We start from the raw sequence: 21,790 nt of genomic DNA on the forward strand, positions 1-21,790 counted from the left end.
TAAAAGAAGCAGCGGAAGAGGAGGAGAAGGAAGAGACTCCCACACGCAAGAAAGGCCAGGGTTCTCCCGAGTGTGCTTCAAGCATCCCAGAGGCGACAACGCTCCCCCCGTCCGTGCAGATTCCCGGGCTGCCCCTCCTGGCCCCACTGCCCACCCTGAACCCTCAAGGCAGCTGCAAGCAATAGAGGACAGGAACAGCCCAGCTCTTCCTAACCGCCACCATGCAGGGAGTGGGTGTGGGGGGTGTGGGTTAGTTGGGGGGGGGGTTGGAGAGAGAGAGAGAGAGAGAGGGAGAGGGGGGGGGAAGGGTTCTGGTTAAAGATCAGAGAGGCCCAGCCTGGGGGAAGGAGGAAGACGGAGATCACCTTGAAAGAGAGAGCGCTTCCCACCAGAGAGGTCCAGGGCCAGCCCCTGCCGCGGCTTCCCCCTCCCCTCCCCTCCCACCCGGGGGTCCAGGCGGGTGGTTCTGCAGGGGGCCACGGGACACCCCGGCAGCCGCCACGGCCCTCCTCCTTCCCAGGCAGGGGGCCAGCCAGGCCCTCCGGGCCGCCCCTGCCCCTTCCCGTGTGCCCTCATGCTCACAGACAGACGCCATCAGCAGCCACGAGGAGGCTGCAGGGGGGAAAGGGAGGGGAGGAAGGCAAAACCGGCAGGGGGGAGCAGGGGGAGGGAGGGAGGGGGGTTAGTAGCGCACAGGAGGAGGACAGAACAAAAACAGAGTGATGAATGCCTACCTTCTGGCAAACCTGAAAGACAGATTTCTAAAAGAAAAAAAGGGGAAAAATACGGTGGGTGGCTGGCTGGCTGGGCAAGCGAGTGCAAGGCAGTGCGGAAGGGAACGGGTGCCGGCCACCTGGGAGCAGGGCGGCCCACCAGCCTCCCGCCCTCCTGCGTTTGGGGGTCACGGCCAAGGCTCCGGGCTCCCCTGGGGCCTAGGGAATGAGGGAGGGGACTCCTTTGCCCCTCTGTGCGTGGGGGGCTCCCAATGCCCGGGTTCCGGGGGTGCTGTGCAGAGAGGCCAGGCCACGCAGTGCTCAGCCCCAACCCCCCTGCAGTCTAACTCTCCCCCACAGAGCTGTGAACAGAAGCGCAAGGGGGGGGTGTAGGGGTAAGGGGAAGAGGAGAGGGCAGGTTAAAAACATTCACAGCAAAGAGAGAAGTGGAGGGTGGGGAGAGATGGGGCAGGAGGTGCTGGGCTGCAGAGGAAGGTGCCCTCCCTCCCGCATCATGGACCCCCCCGCCCGGTGCCCAGGACTGGAGTCACGGGGTGGGATTCTCTCTCCCCCTCTCTCCCACATGAACACGCGCACACACAGCCAGCTGCCTTGAGGGACGGGGATGGGGGTCTCAGCCCCCAGCCCCACTTCCAAACGTGCCCACCCAGCATCCACAGGCCTGCCTCTCGGCCATTCCACCCACCAGCCAAGGAAGGGGGCGGAGCTCTCTCAGGGGGGGGGGGAGACAGTGGGGCTTGGGAGTCCCCTGGGGCTTCCAACAGGCTCCCCGAGCCCCAGACCCTGGCCTGGCCTGCTCCATCCCCGGCCCTGGGCAGCCCCCGCTCAGCCCTCTCTCGCCTGCGGGGTGCCTCCCCGGGCCCTGCTCAGAGAGGGGCTCTGCTCACCAGCCCTTGGCTGCTCAGCTCCCAGAAGCAGCTGCATGAATCGACGCCGCCGGGGCAGCTAGTGGGGGTTTCCGCCTCCCACGAGCTGCTGCAGCGGAAGTGCTGCCCCCAAGCCTCCCGGAGGCCTCCGAGCACAAAAAGGACCCACCCCCGAGGGGAGACCGCTGCCGTGCCCGTCGCCAGCGGAGCGAGGAAGGCAGCCCAGAGGGCGGCAAACGGCCGGCCATGACGGCACGGCAGTTGCGGGAGCGGTCATGGCAGACGCTTCCCAAGGACAGTGGTGGGCATGTGCATGTGAACGCACCCTAACCCACCCACCCTCCGCAGCCAGGGCAGCGCTCAGGCGCAAGCCGGGCTTTCTGGGGCTTCCGCCAAGGAGCCGTCAGCGGCATCCGTGCCAAGAAGGGCGCAAAGGGGCCCAGCCGCCCCCGTCCCAAGATGCACCCGGGGGCCTCTGTGTGTGTGTGTGTGTGTGAGCGCACCCCCCCCACCTCCCCTTCTCACCTGCGCACAAACTTGGAAGTGAACTTGCTGAAGAGGCTTCCGGAGGCACCGCGCCGGCCCTGGCTGGTCCCGGAGGGCGAGGCAGGCGTGAGGCCGTAGGGGAGGTTCTGCTGGTCCCGGACCTGTCGGAGCTGCCCGGCGTGGAAGGTCCGGCGGCTGGGGACACTCCGCGGGAAGTTGGTGCACTCGGGGAGGGCGCTGCTGATGTTGTGGGCCGAAGGGGAGGCACCAGGGACCCTCTGGGGGGCGGTGCTGCGGGGAGGGAAGGAGCAGAGAGGAGGGTCAGGGGCGGGGTGGGGCGGGGCGGCCGGCCAGCCAAGGAGTCCGCTGGCCTCGCAGGCGGCAACATGGCTCCGGCCTCTCACTCGGAGGGTCCTGGGACTGGTCCCCCTAGCTAAGCAGGGTCTGCCCTGGTTTGCAGTTGAATGGGAGACCAGAAGTGTGAGAAGCACTGGAAGAGAGTCCCTTTAAGGGCTGGAGCCACTCTGGGCAGAGCAGAAGGAAGTCCCAAGCGCCCTCCCTGGCAGCAGCAGCACCGCCAAGAGAGGGCTGGGAGAGACTCCTGCCTGCAGCCTGGGAGAAGCCGCGGCCCGTCTGGGTAGACGACACTGAGCTAGATGGACCAAGGGCCGGACTCAGTCGATGGCAGCTTCCTATGCCCCTATGAACAGGAGGGACTGAGGGCTGGGAACCCTGCAACGTAGCAGGACGGTGAGGTGCTGGATTTCCGGGACCCCTGGAAGGGCCATGAAGAGGGAGGCGAAGGCATTGAGCTGTGGCCTCAGGGCAACATCTCCCCTCCAAAGGGGGGGCCCAGCACCCACCCGGGTTCTTCTCCCCAGCAGCCCCCGGGCCTGCTGCTAGGTTTTCCTCGCAGCGAACTGAGCAATACCCGAGGGGGCCAGACGCTTTCGCCCAGCTGGCGTGTTGCTGCCCCTGCTGGGGAGGAGAGGCCTCTGGCTGGTGCGGGAGGGGGAAAGTCGGATCTGCACAAGGAATGAGATGGGTGGGTGAGAGGCTTGGGGTGGGGGTGATGCAAGAGAGATTAGTGGATGAGCTGAAATGGCTCGGGAGGGGCAGGAGGCCAAGTCCTGGAGCAGGAAGAGGAGGAATCTACGCAGAGCCTCCATGCTCAGAGGCAGTGAGCTGCCGGGGGTGGGACACACCCTGGGAAGGGCGGGGGGGGGGGGCCTGCACGTCTGCCACACCGGCTTCCTAGAGAAGGGGCCGTAGCCCAGCGGCAGAGCGCCTGCTTGGCATGTGGGAGGTCTCCGGGGCCAGGCTGGGCTGGGGGAGACTCCTGCCTGGAACCTTGGGAGAGCCGCTGCCAGTCCGTGCCCTCGACGGACCCAGACTCTGGGCTCAGCCCCCAGCAGGGCTTGCACTCTGGAGCTCTTCTGGGGAGCAGCTCCGGCAATCCAGGCCAGCCAGGGCTCCATCCCGCCTGGGGACGGAGCTCTCTGCCCTGCCTGGTGCTCATTCCCCCGCTCTGGGCCAGGATCCCCACCACAACCCAGTGCCTCTCCCCCCGCTCCGCTTACCTCCAGCCCGAGCGAGTGAGCGCATGGGGGGGGAGGGGGGACTCTGGCTCCAGGCGGGAGGCAGGCCAGCAGCTCCATGTGGGGCACGAGTGTGGGGGGCGGGGGAGGAGGAGGGGGCGCCAGAGGTGCGCAGGGCCGCCCACTTGCCTGGGTCGCTGCGCCTCACAGTTAGTGTCGGAGGGGGGCAGCGCGGGCTTGGAGGGGTGGACCGAGGCAGACATGGATTTCTGGTGCTGGCGCGGGCGCGCGGAGCTCATGGCGGCGGAAGCCGAAGCAGTGGAGGCCCTGGAGCCCGGAGTGGTTAGGCTGGGAGGGGGAGAAAACACACAAGCAGGGGAGAAGCACACGTTTCCAGGCGGGGAGAGGGAGGGGGGAGAGCGGCTGTATCCGTGCCTGACCCAAAGGGGAGCAAGTGGCCCAGCAAGTAGGGGGGGGGTCCCTCCTCCTCCTCCTCCTCCAGGGGGATTTCTCAAGGCGGCGGACCCCTTCCTGCCAGCGAGGGCCTTCCCCCCGCCCGCCCGCCCGCCTGCCCTCCAGCTTGGTCCTCGGCCAGTCCGTTCCAAGCCCTCACACTGCATGAGCTACGTGGCACCTGCGCAGACCCCGCTGCCCGTCGAGGCGGGACAGACGCAGGGCCTTCCCCGACTGCGCAGGGGGCGGACAGCGAGGAGCAGCCTTCAGGGGCACAGGGCCCCCTTCCCCTGGGGGCCGCGGAGCCCTGAACTGCCAGCGGGGTGGCCTGCTCAGTCACTCACCCACCTTTCCTGTCCCTCCAGGCAGAAATGCCGGCATGAGGCGTCTCCCTCCACCCCCCGCCCATTCTTCCTTTCTCCAGCTCTCTCTTTTCTCCCCACTCCTGAAGGCAGGGGTTCCCAGCCTTGGGTCCCTGGCCACTGCCGGACTACAACTCCCATCACCCTCAAGCACACGGGCAACGGATGGCGGGAGTTGTCCTCCCCAGCGGAACCATCCCTTCAGACATGCCGCCTCTGGATCTGGGCCCAAATACTCTCCAGGAGGCAAAGGGGGGGGGACCACCTCCTGGCGGCTGCCTCTCCTGCCCTGGACCGCGCACTCGCTCTCTGTCAGAGAGGACCCTTTGGAAAGGCTGCGTGCGACTCAACCACTAAATACCACGGACAGATTTCAGCTCTGGCCAAGGAAGGCGCCCCCCATCACCACCACTTGGGCTCCCTTCTGGCCACCGATACAGCCGCGTGTAGATAGACACATGTCCCTGGGGAAGAGGGTGGGTGGGTGGGGAGGGGGGAAGCAGCAGATATACAATATACAACCCAGTATATATGTATATGGGGCAGCCACAACCTTGATGTGGGGGCGGAATGGATGTGGATGGAGAGGAGGGTGAGGGGCACGGCACAGGAGTCTGGGTGCCGGGGGGGGGTGCAATGGAGGGGGCTCTGCCTCTGTCCTGGGCGGGGGCAGCCGGGCTTTCCCGGAGAGGCCCCCCCCCCCGATGCCTGTGGGCTGCCCAGAAGCACCCTGTGGCCCGCGTGGGGCAGGGCGCTGGACTAGAGGGGCTGGCTGGGGCCTCTTCTTCCTCGGTCCTTAAGCCCTTGGCCCGGCAGGGCTGGGATTCTCGGGGCTAAAGGCCTCTCCCTTTAGACACACAAAACCCGAACCCCACAACGCAGAGAGCCACGGCTGCAGGGGAAAGGGACCACGCTCAGGGTTTCTGGCCCAATATGCAGGGAATGGGCTGCTCTTCGTGCTACGACTCATCAGGGTTCATGATTTCTGTTGCTGCCGTTATGACTGCAACGATGTACACCCAGCTCTTCCACAAAGACAGCCGAGGCTTGGTTCCTTTCCCCACGGAGGGCTCCGTCCCGTGGAGCAGGGCAGCCTGAGCCCCAGGCCAGCACTGCAAGGGGCCTCCCGGCGCTTCCCTCGGATCCAAAGGGGGGCGGGCAGAGGAAGGCGAGCCGCTCTTGGGCAAGGCGGCAGTGCCCGGAACGCGGGGCGTCCTTCCGCCAACCCAAGGGCGTGCTGGGAGCGGACCAGGACGGAGGCCCCTCACTTCCTGCGCTGGCCCAGCCAAGGACAGCGGCACGGGCCTCCCCTTCAGCGAGCCAGGGGGGCGGCGGGAGCGGAAGCCGCTGCACGTTACAGCTCGCAGAGCGCCCCCGGCAGGGGTGGCCAAGCGGTGGGCTGCTGTGGGACTACAACTCCCATCAGCCTCGGCTGCAACGAAGGGCACAGTCCAACAGCAGTGGCTCAGGCTGGCCACCCGCGGCCGACCGGCTGGGAGGCCGCTGCTTCTGCAGACCTGCAGGCACTGGTGTGGCTGGAGCGCGACAGGAACGCGGCCCCTGGTCCTGGCAGGCGACGCGCTCTGTTGGGGCAAGGCAGAGGGCGAGGCTTGGGTGGGGGGCACCCGGCAGGGCCTCCAGGCCGGTCTGGGGCTGGAGAAGGCTGCAGGCCAGGCTCCTGATGGCAAACCAGGCCCCAGGGAAGGGCATGGGCGGCCCCCGCCCCTCCCACCCCCATAGCAAACTTGCAGAGCGACTCTGCAGAATGGTGATTCCCAGGACAGCAGCCGTCGTTTCTCCGCCCCTGACTTCTGGGGGGTGCGAGGATGGCTTGGCTCACGAGCCACGAGTCTCTGACTACTGACCAGGCCCTGGGTCCAATCCGAGGGCACACCGAGATGGCCGACCCAGGGGGGCTCCAAGCCAGGGTCGCCGTCCCGGCTTCCCCGTGCAGTCTCTAGCGACAGGTCCCAGGGATGCTCCGAGCACGCACCAGGCGGCCTCTCTCCGCCAGGGCCACGTCCGAGAGAAGCAGGTTGCTTTCCCCCCTCCAAGGCGTGTCCTAACCCCAAAGGCGCCCAGCCCCTTACCTATCTTTGCCGTTCTGGATGGAGTTCTGCCCCAAGCTGCCGCGCTCCAGCATGGGCGAATTTCGGCTCCGGTTCGTACTGCTGGTAGAGAGGACGCTGTTCTGCAGGCGGGAGAAAGAGAGAGAGAGAGAGAGAGAGAGAGAGAGAGAGAGAGAGTGAGTGAGCCGAAGCCCTTCAGCCGCCCATGCCCCACTTCCGCGCCTGGCTCCATAAAAACCCAGAGCGCCCAGGAGGGATCCTGAGGGCAGTTCAGTCCTCCAACTGCTCCCCTCTCCCCTCCCCCAAAGACCCACCCCTGCAACCCACCTCCTGACGCTTCTGCCCTCTCAAACTAGCCCTCCCTTCCCCCTCCGACCCCAGCTAGACAGGCATTGCCAAGGGCAGGCGGCTGCTGGCCCTACGAGCTGGGGCTGAACTACACTCCCCCCCCCGCTCCCCGGCCATGGTGGCCGTCCCCAAGCGGCAAGAGGGGACTGACTGTGGAAGGGGTGGGGGTGCTCTTCTTCCTCTCCAGGCCGGGCAGCGGGCTGGCGGGCACCTTGACGGTGCTGTTGGCTTTGCGCTCTCCGCCCCGCCCCGCCTCCCGCTCCTCTTCGGGCCGCTTGTTCTCTGCGTTGGCCGCCTGCGTCTTCTTGAAGTACGAGGTGGACGTCGGGATGGTGGGCACTGGGTGGGGGAGAGGAAAAGGGGATCAGTGTGGCTTGGGAAAGGGCGCCTCTCTTTGTGCCGGCTGGGCATGGCCCTGCTCCAGGGCTCTTCGAGAAGGAGCCGCTGAAAGGCGAGAGAGCTCCTTGTACGCTGGGGGTGGCGGGGTCAGGGGCCACGGGGAGCTTCAAAAACCTGCAGGGCTGCTTTGAGTAGGAGGCAAAACACAGGCCCTTCAGGTGAAAGAAAGAAAGAAAGAAAGAAAGAAAGAAAGAAAGAAAGAAAGAAAGAAAGAAAGAAAGAAAGAAAGAAAGAAAGAAAGAAAGAAAGAAAAGCATGTTTCTAGACCTCACTGTTTTGTGTAAAGACTGGAGTATGAAAAACTATGAACAAAAAAACCAATGGTGGCGGGTAGGGTACACGGCTCTGCTTGGGACCAGCCAGGCTTCCAGTCCTCAAAGTGGGCCAACACATCCACCCACAACATCCTCCTTTGCTTCACACCTCCTCCTCCTGCGTGTCCCAGATCTATACCTCTCGCTCTCCCCCATCCTGCAGACAATTCCAGGTCCGGTTCCCATCCACCCTCAATTTGTCAAGCGGAATAATAAATAATTCCACTCCTTGTGAGTAGAATTCTGCTCCTTAGTGAGCACCAGAATCAGAGTCCTTTTTATTTACCTATTTTATTCACACACACCCTGTTGCCTTCAGCATATTTCCTATAGGATATTTCCTATCCTATAAATAGGAACATATTTCTATGTACTTATTTACGGTCAAGCTGAAAGAAGAGCACACTTAAAGAAGCGGTCTATTCCCTAGATGCTGTGGAACTCCATTGGGGGAAGCAAAAAAGTGGCTAAATTTGCAGATGACACTAAACTATTTAGTGAAATCCACAACAGAGTGTGAGGAGCTGCAAAAAGATCTCTCCAAACTGGGGGAGTGAGTGACAAAATGGCAAATGCGGTTCAATGTTGGCAAGTGTAAAGTGAAGCATATTGGGGCAAAAAACCCAACTGATGGGGTCTGAGCTGTCAGTGACTGATGAGGAGAGGGATTTGGGGGGCGGGGTGGACAGCTCGTTGAAAGTTTCATCTCAGTGCGCAGCAGCTGTGAAAAAGGCCAATTCCAAGCTAGGGATAATTAGGAAGGGGACTGAAAATAAAAATGCTAATATTATAATGCCCTCATACAAATCTATGGTGCAGCCACATTTGGAGTGCTGCCTTCAGCTCTGGTCACTGTATCTTAAGAAGGACATTACAGAACTAGAGAAGGTGCAGAAGAGCACAGCCTCGAGGGGCCTAGAGCACTTTCTTTCCGAGGCAAGGCTCCAGCATCTGTGGCTTTTTAGGTAGGAAAAGAGACAACTAAGGGAGACATGGTAGAGTTCTTTAAAATCATGCCTGGAATAGAGAGAGTGGACAGAGAGTAATTTTTCTCCATCTCTCAAAACACCAGAACCAGGGCTCATCCCATAAAACTGGAAAATTCAGGTCAAACAAGAGAAAGTCCTTTTTCACACACTGCATAATCAATCTATGGAATTCTTTGCCACGGGATGTGGTGATGGCCATCAGCTTGGAAGGCTTTAAAAGGGACTTAGACAAATTCATGGAGAGAAGCACAATCAACGGCTACGAGTCTGGTGGCTATAGGCCACCTCCAGCCTCCAAGGCAAGGTGCCTCTCGATCCCAGCTGCAGGGAGCCACAGCAGCAGGAGAGAGGGCCTCCTGAACCAGCCGGGCTGCTCTGATGTTCTTAATTCCGTATTGCCTGGTCAACAGGCACCGTCATCGAAGTGAGGGATCCCCACCCAGCACAGGATACCCAGTTGTTGTTCGACTACAACTCCCATAATCCCCAGCCACGGGGGCCCAAGACTGGGGCCAATCTGTGCGACACTCACTGTTGGGGATGGAGTTCCAGTGCATCGGCCTTTCGCACCAACTATCCTCATGACCACGAGGGGCAGCACTGGGAGCAGAGGCAGTGCCTGACCGGTCCCTGCGTTCTCTCTCCTCCTCTATGACCCCTGCCTTGAGTCCTTGGTCCAGGGAGCTCAGAACTGCCTCCGCTGCTGACAGGCAACCGCTCTTTGGGATTTCAGACAGGGGTCTCTTTCCCCCAGCCCCACCCGAAGGTGCCGGGGGCAGAACTCGGGGCCGTCCGCAGGCCAAGCAGGGGCTCTGCCACCGAGTGTGCGGGAGTGTGCCTGCCGGCCAGGAGGAGGTCACTCACCTTGGTCGCTGAAGCGGCGCTGCTTGGGGTTGGCCGAGACGCTGCGCTGCACCTTGTGCGAGGGCGAGGGGGCGATGCTGTTGGTGAGCTCGGGCTGGGGGCGTGGCTTCAGGGTAATGCTATCGTTGTCGAGCTGGAAGAGAGCAGGGGGGGGGAGTGTGAGGAGGGTGGGAGGGGGCGGCACACAGCCACACGCGGTGCGTCCCTGGGACATGGCGGTGCTGAGACCTCCGCATCGAGGACGGAGGCGGCTCTGCAGCCGACGGCTTCTGCCTGGCCGGCTGCAGCCAGTGGCCCTTGGGACTCAGGGGCCCCAAGTGGCGGCTGGGCAGGGGCCCCTCGCTCTCTCCGCCCACCAGCCCCGGGTGGCAGCTCAGCGGCCAACAGCTCACCTCGGAGTTCTTGTATCCTAGCAGCAGATATGTGGCCATGACTTCGTTGTACTTCTGGCTGACTAAGGAGTCCTGGATCTCCTCCCGCGTGTATCCCATGGATATCATGAGCTCTGCAGAGGAACCCCAGTGGGGGGGGGGAGGAGGAAAGGGAGGGTCAGTGCTCCGCCACAGAGGGGCAAAGCCAGGTCCCCGTGGCAGAAACGGCCCCTCGGCCCCTGCCCCACCACTCCCCAGGGCCACACCTGTCCGCCGGGGGTCCTTGTAGTCGGGCAGAGGCTCCACGTAAGGCTTCAGTTCGTCGTCCTCGTGCCCCACATTCATCCAGCGGTCTTTCATAATTTGCTAGGGGGGCGACAAAGGCAGGAGTTGAGCAAGAGGGTGGGGCGCAGTGGGGTCAGGATAAGTATTGGAGAAGTATAACGCGTTGGGATAAGTATTTTTTATTTAGTTACAAATTTCTTCATTTGTTTTTTGGTCATTTTGCACTGTTGTGGAAAGGAAAGGAAAGGAAAGGAAGGGAAAGGAAAGGAAAGGGTGTGCCGTCGAGTCGGTGGTGACTCTTGGCGTCCCCAGAGCCCTGTGGTTGTCTCTGGTAGAATCCAGGAGGGGTTGACCATTGCCATCTCCTGCGCAGTATGAGATGATGCCTTTCAGCATCTTCCTCTATCGCTGCTGCCCAATACAGGAGTTTCCCACAGACTGGGGAGCAGACCAGGGGGGATTCGAACCCACAGCCTCCTGCTCTCTAGGCAGGTTGCTTCCCCGCTGCGCCATTAGGTGGCTTGTTGCTGCACAAGCCCTCCCCAATGCTATCCTCACACAACCCCGTGAGGCAGATGTGGCTGCGAGGAAGAGGCCAGTGGGCGAGGTGGGAGGGCCATGGCTCAACATCTCCAGGGCGTGCTGGGAAAGAGGACCCCTGGCTGAAGCCCTGGAGAGCTGCTGCCAGTCGGTGCAGACGGCGCTGAGTGAGGAGCACCAAGGATCTGACTCGGTATAAGGCAGCAGCTCTGGCTGAGAGGGAATCTGGCCCGGGGTCTCCCTTGCCCTCCGTCCGATGCTCTAACCACTACTCCTCCAAGGCCTTTTCGAGCCATCCCCCCCCACCCCCCACCAGCTCTGTTCCACCCACTCTGAGCGGCAGCAGGGTCTTGGGCTGAGAGGCCTTTTCCGACTCAGTTACTACCACGACTACTAGCAATATTGATACACGGCTGTTCAACAAAAGTGGTGCACGTAGGAAAACAAACCGCAAATAAATAAACAAGATGGCTCCCTGTCCCCAAAGGGCTCACAAGAGAAGAGGAAAATGCGAGACAGGCGCCAGCCACAGCCCCTGGAGGGATGCTGTGCTGGGCCGGACAGGCCCAGTTGCTCGGCCCCTGCTCCATGTCAGAGAACCGCCACGGTACAAGCCAAGTGCCAGCTGGAAGCCCCTCACGTGGCAAGGTCAGGAACGGCACTTGGGGGTCTCCTGCGGGCCGAGGAGGAGGTGTGCAGCTGTGGGGCTCGGCGGAGGTCCGGGCAGGACTAGGGAGGTGGGGGGGCTCCTCTGGCTCCTCTCAGCGAGGGAGCTCAAGAGCTGGGGCGGGGGGGGCACCTCCAGCCCTCCTGCCCCACTGTGTGTGTGCAGACAGGCGGCCTTCTGCCGCCCTCACCCAGCGCCACGGCTGTCCTCGGCCTCTCCCGAGCCAGAGGGAGCCTCCGCCCCTGCAGCCTGTGCGGAAAACCGTCCCCAGCAGGCAGAGAGCGGCAGGGCGGGCGGGAGTCTCAAGGAGCAGCCCCCTCCGCCTCCAGAGGGGCTGCTTCATTACCTGCCTGCACAGACAAGGCAATGGCAGATGGCAGGGGGCACTGCAGCCCAGCCAGACAAAGGCGAGCCGGGGAAAAGCCACGGTGAGGGAGGGGAAAGCAACACACACACACACACACACCCACACCCCAGGGATGGGGCTTCTGCGGGAGCAGAACTCCCACAAACTGGATGAGGCCTCCATCCAAGAAAGCCTCAAGCATAGAACCCAACAGAGCAAGCTTCCTTACACCAATTCAGAGCATTGGCCCGTCGAGCTCAGGACTGCCGACACTGAGTGGCCACCCAGCTCTCCTGGGTTTCCGGCCCAGCAGGGTCTCTCCCAGCCCAGCCTGGAGTTGCTGCCAGGGAGTGAACCGGGGGCCTTCTGCAGGCCAAGCAGATGTCCTGCAACAGAGCCACAGCCCTGTCCCCATAGACGGAGGGGCACAGACAGTGGGTCTGTGTGACTGGCTAAGGAAAGAACAAAAACCCCTTGGTCAAAACAGACCCCAAAGATGGCCAAAGAGCTCATGCACCCATTCTAATGTTTGAGCTATAGCTTAAGGGGGGGGGGTTGTTGGGGGGGGCACGAGTTGTAAGTATGCACCTACGAAATGTAATGTGAGAATGGAAACACTGCCCGCTTGGAAATACAGGCTTCATCCGAGAGAGGGAGGGGTCGGTTTGGGCTCTAGCTTGCTCTCCAGCGTGCACTCAGTCACAAACCCAGGGGGGGCCGGTTTTTCAGACGTTAACTACGCCAACATTAAATTATATAGAACTGTTATCAGTTGTCATTTACAACACTGTTAAGCAAATATCAACGCATGTGAATCAAATGTATGTGAATTCGAGGGACTGAACAGCTCCTGGCTTCCATCCCAGAACTCCGAATGATTACAAATCTTTTAAAAACCAAAATCTCTCTCTTTCACACACACACACACACAGCAACTATACAAAGGTCAGGTGGTTCTGCCATGTCACTGAAACAGACCGGCTTCGGTTCCATTGCAGAAGAGGGAACACTGACTCCCAAATGAAGACTGAGTGAGAGTGAGTCTGTGTGTCTAAGTGTGGGCCCCTGACCCCTGCAGGACTGGGGAGCAGCAGGCTCTCAGCCTGTGTCTTTGCTGTCGCTGGCACCAAGAGGCCGGAGCTAAGGTGGGCATCGGACGAGACCGGCCGGCTGAGACCAGAGGCCCGCCTCGCCCAGTGCCATCCCGATCCTCCCCGAGTGGCCAAGCAGGGAGCACAAAAGCGGGAGATGCAGAGGCCGTGGTCCTCTCCCTCCTGCTCTTCACCCCCTGCCTGCGATACTCACAGGCAACGCTGCATTTGTCGAGGGAGATTCCACTTCACTTCTACAGTTAGCAGCCACGGAGGATTCTCTCTCTTTGGAAGCAAGGAGGGAGAAACACAGCCGGCTCTTTTGGGGGGGGGGGAGGGCTTCACTCTGAAGGGAACACTGCAGTGAAGGCGAGTCACGGAAGCTCGGAGCCCAAAGCACCAGGCGGTATCCAGCCTCTACAGGGCTGGCATTCCAAATTCGGAGGCAGCTGGGGGGTGGCCCCCCACACACACACACCCCCCGTCAGCAGATGCCGGCCTCGCCTCCCCCTGCCCTGCCCGAGTCCCAGCGCCTCACCTCTAAAGTGCCTCTCTTGCTAGGGTTGAGGATGAGGAATTTTTTCAGCAGGTTCTCACAGTCTGTGGACATGTAGAAGGGAATCCGGTACTTCCCCCTCAAGACCCGTTCCCGCAGCTCCTGAAGAGGGAGGGAGGCAGGGAGAGGGGATGAAGAGGCCAGGCCATAGGCACTGCCACGGCCACATCCACGCACACGCTCGAGATGGCTGGGCATCCGCTTGGCCGGCGGGGAAGGCCGTCTGCCTCAAGGCACCCACCCCGGGCCCGCTCCCCCGACTCGCCGCTGCCCGGGCACACCGCCCGGGAGGCCAGCCGGCCACTCACCTTGAGGTTCTGCCCGTCAAAGGGCAGCGAGCCGCTGACCAGTGTGTAGAGAATGACCCCCAGGCTCCAGACGTCCACCTCGGGCCCGTCGTACTTCTTGCCCTGGAAAAGCTCGGGCGCGGCGTACGGGGGGCTCCCGCAGAAGGTGTCCAGCTTGTTGCCAAACGTGAACTCGTTGCTGAAGCCAAAGTCGGCGATTTTAATGTTCATGTCGGCGTCTAAGAGGAGGTTCTCGGCCTGTCAGAGAGGGGAGGCGCTAAGGCGGGGCAAGCAGCCAGCACCCGGCGGCCCGCACCAGGAAGGGGAGCCAAGATCTGCACGGAGAGCCCAAGACCCCCTCCATCAACCCCGCACCTCCGCCAGGCTCCTGAGATTTCCCCACCCCCCAGGTTGCCAAGTCGCTCTCAGCGGTCCTGAGGGCCAGCGGTGTGGTCCTCGCCAGTACACTTCCAAACGGAAGCCGTATCCCACCCCGCTTCGAAGCTCTGCTCAGCGTGGGCCAGTGGGTTTCACACATCCCTTTCGGGCAGGCGCTTTCCACCACTTGTACTCACCTTCAAGTCTCTATGTACAATGAATTTTTGGTGACAGTACTGCACAGCAGACACTATCTGGAAGGCAAGAGGACAGAGGGCTCAGGAAGAGATCCGGAGGGCGCTTCCCGAGGAAGACTCCGCATTGCCCTGCACTCGGGCCTCCCAGCTGCCCCCCGCGTCAGGCACAACCTCCGGCCACCTGGGAGCTGGCTTTGGGTGATCCTCTCCTCCCCAGCTGGGGGCTAGGCATGAATTATGCAGCTACGTGACTGCTGGGTGGGGGGGATGACTAGGTGTCCCCCACACATTCAGCAGGCAAGAGGATGAGCCCTGCTCCAAAACCCCTGTGTGGCTGGTTGCCTCCCTTCACACGCAGTTCCCAGCTACAGGGAGGACACACCATGGAAACGCAGTTCCTGAACTGGCAGAGGATTTCTCTAGCGGGCACCCGAGGGAACGAGGCTTAGAGGTCGAGTGGCAAGAAAGAGTGGCATTCAGGCCTCCTGGGCCCTATCCTCTCCGCCCTGGCCACGCTCCTCCAACACTGAAAGGGGCCCAAACGGTGTCTCTTCTTCACACCACGCATAACTTAACAGTGCACTTACATGCACTTTTCCCACCACAAGGTGCAGTGACAGCCACTAGCTTCAAAGGTTCCGGAAGGGGGAAAGACCCGGTTTTTTTAATTGATTGATTGATTGATTGTTAATTTTATTGTTAAATGTATTGTTAAATTTATATACCGCCTTTCATTAAAACAATCCCAAGGCGGTTTACAGCAAAATTTAAAAACAAGATGGTAAAAAAGACACAATTAAAATATTAAGTGAAAAAAAATTAAACAGTTCATGGAGGAAGATACTTTGACCATAAAGCACAACCCACCACACTGGGCTAAATGGATCTGCCATGTACAAAGGCAATCTACCTCCAACCACAAGGGGAGGCTTTAAAGCCCTGCCTGGGGCTTCCTAGGGACCGCTCACCAGCAGCTGTGAGGAGTCTGATGCTGTGGGGCTCCTGGGAGATCTCTTTTCCCCGCGCCACTCCCAAATTCACCTGGCAGGTTGACTCAAGCAGAATGTTCTCTACGGAGCGGCTAGAATCCCTCCCATGCCCCACAAGCAAGGGGGCTCAGCTGCAGTTCTGACCTGGAGCAAATGTCTTCCCTCCCGCCCTGCTTCTGGAAATCCGCCAAGCGTGGCCCACGCACACCTACAAGCTTGCCTCCACAGTCCTAAGGGCTAGAAACTTGATTTGGGGTTCGAAATGACACCATCACGATCCAGAGCCCCATCCTGCCCCCAGCAGTACGTTCTACACACTCATGTTCCACAACTGTCAACATCCCCCCTGCCCTGGCGAGAGGAATCCAAACCCTCCTATCCCTAGTAGAGCAGGGTTCATCTCAGGGCCCAGGACGGGACAGCACCAACCTGTCGGAATTTTGCACGCGCTTCCTTCTCTTTCATCCTTCCGTGGGCTACTAAGTAGTCAAACACCTCGCCTGCAGGGGGAGGAAAACGGAACCCATTAGCTGGAACTGGGCACCTCCATTCACCCCGAGGAGCCTCAAAACGTGACCACGTGCTGGGATAAAATTGCACCGGGAAGTCCGGCGGGAGGGCCTGCCCCACCACTGCCCTGCTCTCTACCCCAAAATGTCTTCTCTTTTGCTGCTGCCGAGACGCCCCCAGAGCTGGGTACCGACTCCGCCTCATCCTGAGGGCTGGAGGAGGCGATCAGCCCAGCCCCAAGGCCGCAAGACGCGACCTACTCCACTGTGGAACGGCAGTGCTCCTGGGGAGTGCAGTCTCCAGGCACTGGCCACTGGGGGGAGGCACATCTGGGGCAGGGTGCATCTCACCCTTCTGCTGCAGCTCGCGCGCGCGCGCACACGCACACACACACACACACACACACACACCATGGCAAGGGATGGAGCTCCAAAGGGCTTCCGAGATTCCCAGCCACCCAGTCAAATGGGCAGGACTGGACCTTGAGCGTCTGGAAGCACCAGCGCCAAAGAGGCAGCCCACAGAGGTGCAGAACGACGTGAAGCAGGAATGGAGCGCCAGGAGAAAAGCAGGAGGGATTCCAGCCTCCAGGCAATCAAGCTGGTGTCAGAAATGCCTTATCTGCATTGCTTACTGGGAGCCTAAGCCTGGGGAAGCCGTGTATTGGTCTTCTAAATAAACAAGTACAATTTATGGCGGCCGGGGATGCTGGGAGTTGTCGTTCAACAACATCTGGAGGACCACCAGTGGTAGCCCAATGGCATTTTTAAAAACCACACTTGGGCAAGGCCACCCCACCCCCCGGGCTAGATTACTGACATCCTTTCGGCCCTGTTCTTCAGTTCAAGCAACTCAGCACGAAGACCCGATTCAGATGCACTGCTAAGCCCCGGCTGAGCACCCCATGAACGAGTGCCAGAGAGTTGAGGCTCTCCCCTCCCACGCACATGAGGAGGAGAGCAAAAGGGGCCTTATCACTTGGGTTAGAACAAGCCACAGTTCTGTGGCAGGAATGCGCTTGAGCAGCCATGGCTTGCACTAACTCTTGCTTGAAAACAAACCAGGGTGTTAAGCCACGGCTTGATCCTGGTTTGTTCTAACCACAGTTTGGTGTTGCATCTGAACCAGGCCTGAGGTGGCAAATGCTTGCTGAAGGCCGGAGGTTCAAAGGAGGGAGGACTAATCTGAACGGGCCTCTGATCTGAGTCATGCAACCAACATCATATAACCAGGATTACGTAGGAGACACTCTTCAATCCTCTTCCCCACACCAGCAATTTAACAAACAGGAAAAAGAAGATAGCTGTGGCCTCTGACTACCAAACCAGACTACCAGAGCAATATAGTCCTTGCACGTCTTTTTCTGCCAGTGGAGCTTGGAGAAGAAAAACAAGCCGCAGGGCAAGGAATAAAATGACGCTCCGGGTTAGGATTAGTTCCCCAGCCTGCCTTTCAGGACACACACTTACCTCCACTGGCGTATTCCATGACGAGGTACAGTGTCTTATCTGTCTCTATGACTTCAAATAATTTAACTGCAAAAGAGAGGACAGAAGATGAGGGGCGGAAAGGCGAAGGCGGAAAGCCACAGAGAAAGTTCACTCTCCGTGACGACATGGATTGGCACTCGGTTCAGGACAGACGACGAGGAAGTAGCTCCCCACGCAGCATGCAATTAACCTGCGGAACTCACTGCCATGTGACAAGCAGGAATGGCCGCTAGCGTCAAGGCTGGAAAACGAATTGCCACAGAAGACCAAAAGCTGTGGGGATTCTCAAGGGCTCATTTGGAAATCAAGTGCCCGGACATGTTTCAACCAGGGCCCTTTGTCAGGGACAGAACGCCGTTTAAAACGGATTAGGCAAATCTATGGAGCGCAGGATCCACCTGCAGCTCCACTAACACCTGAATGCCCTGTCTGGAGTATGAAACATCCTTGGCTGGTAGCAAATCAGGAAAGAGAACACGTGTCGAGATCTCACCTATGTTGGGATGATTCAAAACCTTCATTATTCGCACTTCCCGGAAGAGCTGGAGAGAGAGAGAAGAGGAGAAAGACGGCTAAATGCGGAGCGACTGATACAGATACGGGTGGCCGTGCTTTTCATGAAGTGCAGGGTCTGGCTTAAGCCTTCTGGAGACCCTGGAGCTTGCCCGGGGCCCAGGAATGACCCTCCTTTGCAGAAGGCGGCAGAGGATGCCATGGAGGTCTGGCTCGGGACCGGGGCTCTACAATGCCCAGGTATCTCACATGTGCCAGCATCTCAGGCTAGGTCAGCGCTGACTCTCCTCCCAACCTCCCCAGCTTTCGTTCTCACTGGATTAGACATTTTTAAGGATAATGCGTTACTGTAATCCGTTAATTTAAAAAAGCCAAGCCGATTGCCTGCCATGAGCCAGGGTTAATAAGCGGCTAACAACTGTGCAAAGAGATCGGGGGGGGGGGAGGAAGGGGAGTGTCATATACTTGCCCCCCGAGAATGAACGAGCTAGCCAGCCAGACCTCCCTCCCACTCTCACCCCCCCCACGGTGAATCGACCTTTTTATCCACCAAGAGGCTTGTGACACCTTACAGGTGAACTTATCTCTGTGGCATAAGCCCACTTCATGGTTCAATCAGATCCCGGCCCCTCATGCACCTGCAACCACAATCAGCGCAGCTGCCCTCCAGCATTTCCTTCGGGGATTTTTTTGGGGGGGGGGATTTAGCTTCATCTGCGATCTCAGGGCCCAGAAAAAAACCAAGGCGGCTTCCCCGCACTTGTGGGAGGCCAGCTCAGGGCCACCTTCCCATCCCTTCACTGCCCTGTCCAGATCCATGCTCCCGGCTGCTTGGTGTGGCATCGAAAGGCCCGCTCTGGGAGTTCACACCGGCTGCTGAGCTCCTCCGTTTTCACTCCGGTGGGGTGGGGTGGGGTGGGGCGCAGCCTCAAGACACCAGCCCGGCTGCCGGAGTGGTCTCCCCAAGACCCCCAAACACACAGCCTGCCAGGTGCTCCTGGATTTCCAAGGATTCTGCTCGGCTCGGCTCTGCGCTTGGAGGCCACAGCAATTAAAGAGCTGTCGGGGTCCCCCGTGACCATTCCTGGGAGGAGATCGATGAAGCTACGGCTGAGAAGAGGCATCTGGAGACCCGGGGAAGCCGGCACCCTTCAGACAGCCAGATGCGCAGGCTGCCGGAGCGGATGCGAGCGCGGCGTCAAGCAGAGCCAAGTGCTCCCCGCAAGCGGGAGGGGGCTCCCGGGCCGGGGCGGCAAGGCAGCTGGCAGATGGCTCCTCGGGGCCTTGGGCACTGCAAGCCTCTCCTTCTCCCAGCACGCCAGGGTGTGAGGTGGGGGCAGCGAGGCTCTTGTCTGGCAGTTCTCGGGTTCTGTGACTCTGGGACGGGGGTCGGTGGGAACCCCGTGGGCACCAAGACAGTGATAGCCCCCCACTTCCCAAGACCAGCACCAGCCTCCACCCCAACCCTCAACAGGGTCCTCAGAACAGGCTCCCTATAAGCACCTGGCTGTCTGTGGGCAGGGCAGCAGCGCTTGCAGCCGTTGGCCAACCGGGGCGAGGTGGCCCACCGGAGGGCCCGGGTCTTTCAAGCCAGTCCATCCCGGGGAAGCGGGGCTGCTCCCCCGGGCGGCGGTGGTCTGCTTGCTTGCGAGGGCCTGCTGTGTGCCAGTTCCAGCCGCCCCCCTCAGGCAGGCAGGCAGGCAGGCCGAGGGGAAGGGAGGGGAGGAAATCCGGGTGGCTAGCTTTGGAGGAGGGAAGGGATGCCTCCCTGCAGCCCACTCCCAGCCGCTCGCAACGCCCACACGGTCCAGGCGCCTGGACACAGCCGCGGCTCCACCAGCCCCCCCTCGCATTCTCCCAGGAAGCAGAGCCGAGAAGGAGCCACTGCACAGGGCAAGCCAGAGGAGGGTGCTCGGCCCAGTTACGGGGGGCTCCTCGGGGCGCCCGGGAAGCCAAACGCCAGGCGCGCATCCCTTTACCTTCTGTAAGCTGGATGAGTTCAGCTGTGTCTTGTCAATGATCTTCACCGCCACCTGGATGGAAGGGCGCACAGAAAAGGTCGCGTTAGGGCTGCCTGTTCGCTGGAGCCAAGCGGGCATCTCCAGAAGCATGGAGGGCACTTGGCTGTGGGAGACGGAGTCGATCCACCGGGGCAGCTGCGGGCGCTCAGTGCTGGAGCAGCCTGGCTGCTGCTCCCCTCCAAGGCCTCTCCCCCCCGCCACACCCGCCAGTCTCTCTCTCCAGTCTTTCCCAAGCCTGGCCGCAGCCTCCACTCCTCCTCAGTCCACTGCAGCTCACGGCCTGGGCTTGGTCCTGCAACCAAGGCCTACAATTCCCATCATCCCTGGCGGCTGGTGGCTGGGGATTAGGGGAGCCCAAGGACAGCTGGGGGGGCCGGAGTGGAGCAGGCGTGCGCTAGCCACCCGACGCCACCTTCGACGCGCCCCACACCTGTTGAAGCCTTTCCTTGCATATGACTGCCGAGGTCCGAGCGCCAGTCCAAGTCAAGCCAGCCGAGACCCAGCCCTCCAGTTCTCCCCCCCTCCCCTCCCGCAAGTGCCCCAAATGCTTTGGGGCACATGACCTCGCAGCCAGGGTGTCGCGAGAGGCCTGTCCGGCTAGGACTGGATCGGGGAGACCCAAATCCTTGCTCAGCTAGGCAGCTCACGATACAGACCTAACCTAGCGAGGTAACACTCGACACGCCGCCTCGGCCGACAGCGGGCTGGTCCCCGGGTGGCCCAAAGGGGCAGCTTGCCGGAGGAGCCGGCTCTGGAGCCTCGGAGCGAAGAGGGAGGCGGCTTCAAGCCTGGCCGAGAGGAGAGGCCCGCAGCGCAGAGTTCCCCTCGACGCCGCGCTAACAAGACACTCCGGGAGCGGCACGGCCTGAGTGGGAGGAGGTGCCCAATGTTCCCCATCGTGCTGCTCGCTAAGTGGCTGCCTGCACAGCGGCTGCTCCTCCGTGTCGGCGGCTGCAGAGGCAGCCATGGGCACCCACCGGGCTGGGTCTGCGCCTGCTGGACGCGGAGCCGGTCCGGGCTCAGGCCGCCAAGCCAAGGGGCACGCCAGAGGGTCAGGTCTGAGGCCAAGCATCGTACAGAACGCAGACAGTGCTCAGTCCCAAACAAACCGGTCCCTTCGGCACTACGAGTGGGAAGGGAAAAGCTGCCCTTTCTCCCTTCCCATCGCCTCCTCCACCTCTGGAACTACCAGCCTGCTGCTCCAAGGAGGCCTTCACGGGCCTTGGGGGCCAGAGATGATGGGACTCCTAGCCCAACAACATCTGGGGACCCGGGTCCGAGAGCTGCGGCCATCGAGGGGAGGACGTCCACCCGCTTGGCGGTCTGGGTTCCCTCCTCCATACCTTTCCTGGCTCTCAGCCATCCAGAGAGAAGCTAACCTCTGCCACGAGAACCATGGTGCCTGTTCACCACCAGGGTAACCAGAGCATCAGGCCCCACGGCCTTTGTCCCTGTGGGGCGGCCCGGGGAGGGAAAGGACAGCCCCCGGCAAGCTAGAGAGACAGGCCAAGCAGCTGGCTGGAGTCCTCCACAATTGCTATCCGTTTGGCTTCTTTTTTATGAAATAACAGAACAAAGCCAGAAGCGGCCGGGGGGTGGGTGGGGTGGTACCCAGCCAAGAGTCCACAAATGAGAGATGGGAGCCGGCCAGCTCCAGAGAACACAGCCAGGAATTGCGTCTCTTGTCAAACGGCAGGGAAGGAGGGCACGGCACGGAGGCCTTGGACCGGCGCTCCGGATTCCCCAGCTGCCCTGGGTTGGGACACGGGCTCCATCCGAGGAATTCTGGTGGACACTGGAAGCCGGCACCAGAGGGGGAAAGCGACTTATGGTGGCAAATCAGTGAAGGCACGTGGGGGCCAAGCCTGGGCCCAGAGCTGCACATCCAGCAGGAGTTGGGGCTTCCGTGGCAGAGAGTCAGAGGTCTGAAGGCAAGCAAAGGGCCCCCTGGCTGAAGCGAGACGGGTCTGGCTCTGGCCACGGGCTGGATGGGAGACCGCCACGCGTGCCACCAGCTGGGGCGCCCAAGCAGTAAACCAGCAAACAGAGCTGCAAGGTGGCAGGGGGAGTCGGAGGACACGAGGGAGGCAGGCGGAGGAGCTGGAGGCCGTCCTTGGCAGCCACGAC

General features: G+C 61.0%; 1 protein-coding gene across 11 annotated transcripts in view; it reads right to left on the reverse strand.

Moving 5' to 3' along the window:
* MARK2 (microtubule affinity regulating kinase 2) overlaps positions 1–21,790 on the reverse strand; it is an 88,831-nt gene that overhangs the window by 3,584 nt on the left and 63,457 nt on the right. For 5 of the 11 annotated variants that reach the window (XM_053278204.1, XM_053278201.1, XM_053278197.1 and 2 more), the window contains exons 3-17: positions 19,622–19,675; positions 17,623–17,671; positions 17,109–17,174; positions 15,559–15,629; positions 14,141–14,197; positions 13,587–13,823; positions 13,261–13,380; positions 10,060–10,159; positions 9,815–9,927; positions 9,423–9,555; positions 7,008–7,195; positions 6,530–6,630; positions 3,814–3,972; positions 2,126–2,377; positions 735–761 (exon numbers count right to left, since the gene is read on the reverse strand). In XM_053278204.1, coding sequence (XP_053134179.1) covers positions 735–761; positions 2,126–2,377; positions 3,814–3,972; positions 6,530–6,630; positions 7,008–7,195; positions 9,423–9,555; positions 9,815–9,927; positions 10,060–10,159; positions 13,261–13,380; positions 13,587–13,823; positions 14,141–14,197; positions 15,559–15,629; positions 17,109–17,174; positions 17,623–17,671; positions 19,622–19,675 — 1,727 coding nt within the window. The remainder of the gene's footprint in view (positions 1–734; positions 762–2,125; positions 2,378–3,813; positions 3,973–6,529; positions 6,631–7,007; positions 7,196–9,422; positions 9,556–9,814; positions 9,928–10,059; positions 10,160–13,260; positions 13,381–13,586; positions 13,824–14,140; positions 14,198–15,558; positions 15,630–17,108; positions 17,175–17,622; positions 17,672–19,621; positions 19,676–21,790) is intronic. The other 6 variants (XM_053278207.1, XM_053278205.1, XM_053278203.1 and 3 more) reach the window with 3 other exon arrangements.

Source organism: Hemicordylus capensis, chromosome 14 (assembly GCF_027244095.1).
Source record: "Hemicordylus capensis ecotype Gifberg chromosome 14, rHemCap1.1.pri, whole genome shotgun sequence".
NCBI classification, from domain to species: Eukaryota; Metazoa; Chordata; class Lepidosauria; order Squamata; family Cordylidae; genus Hemicordylus; species Hemicordylus capensis.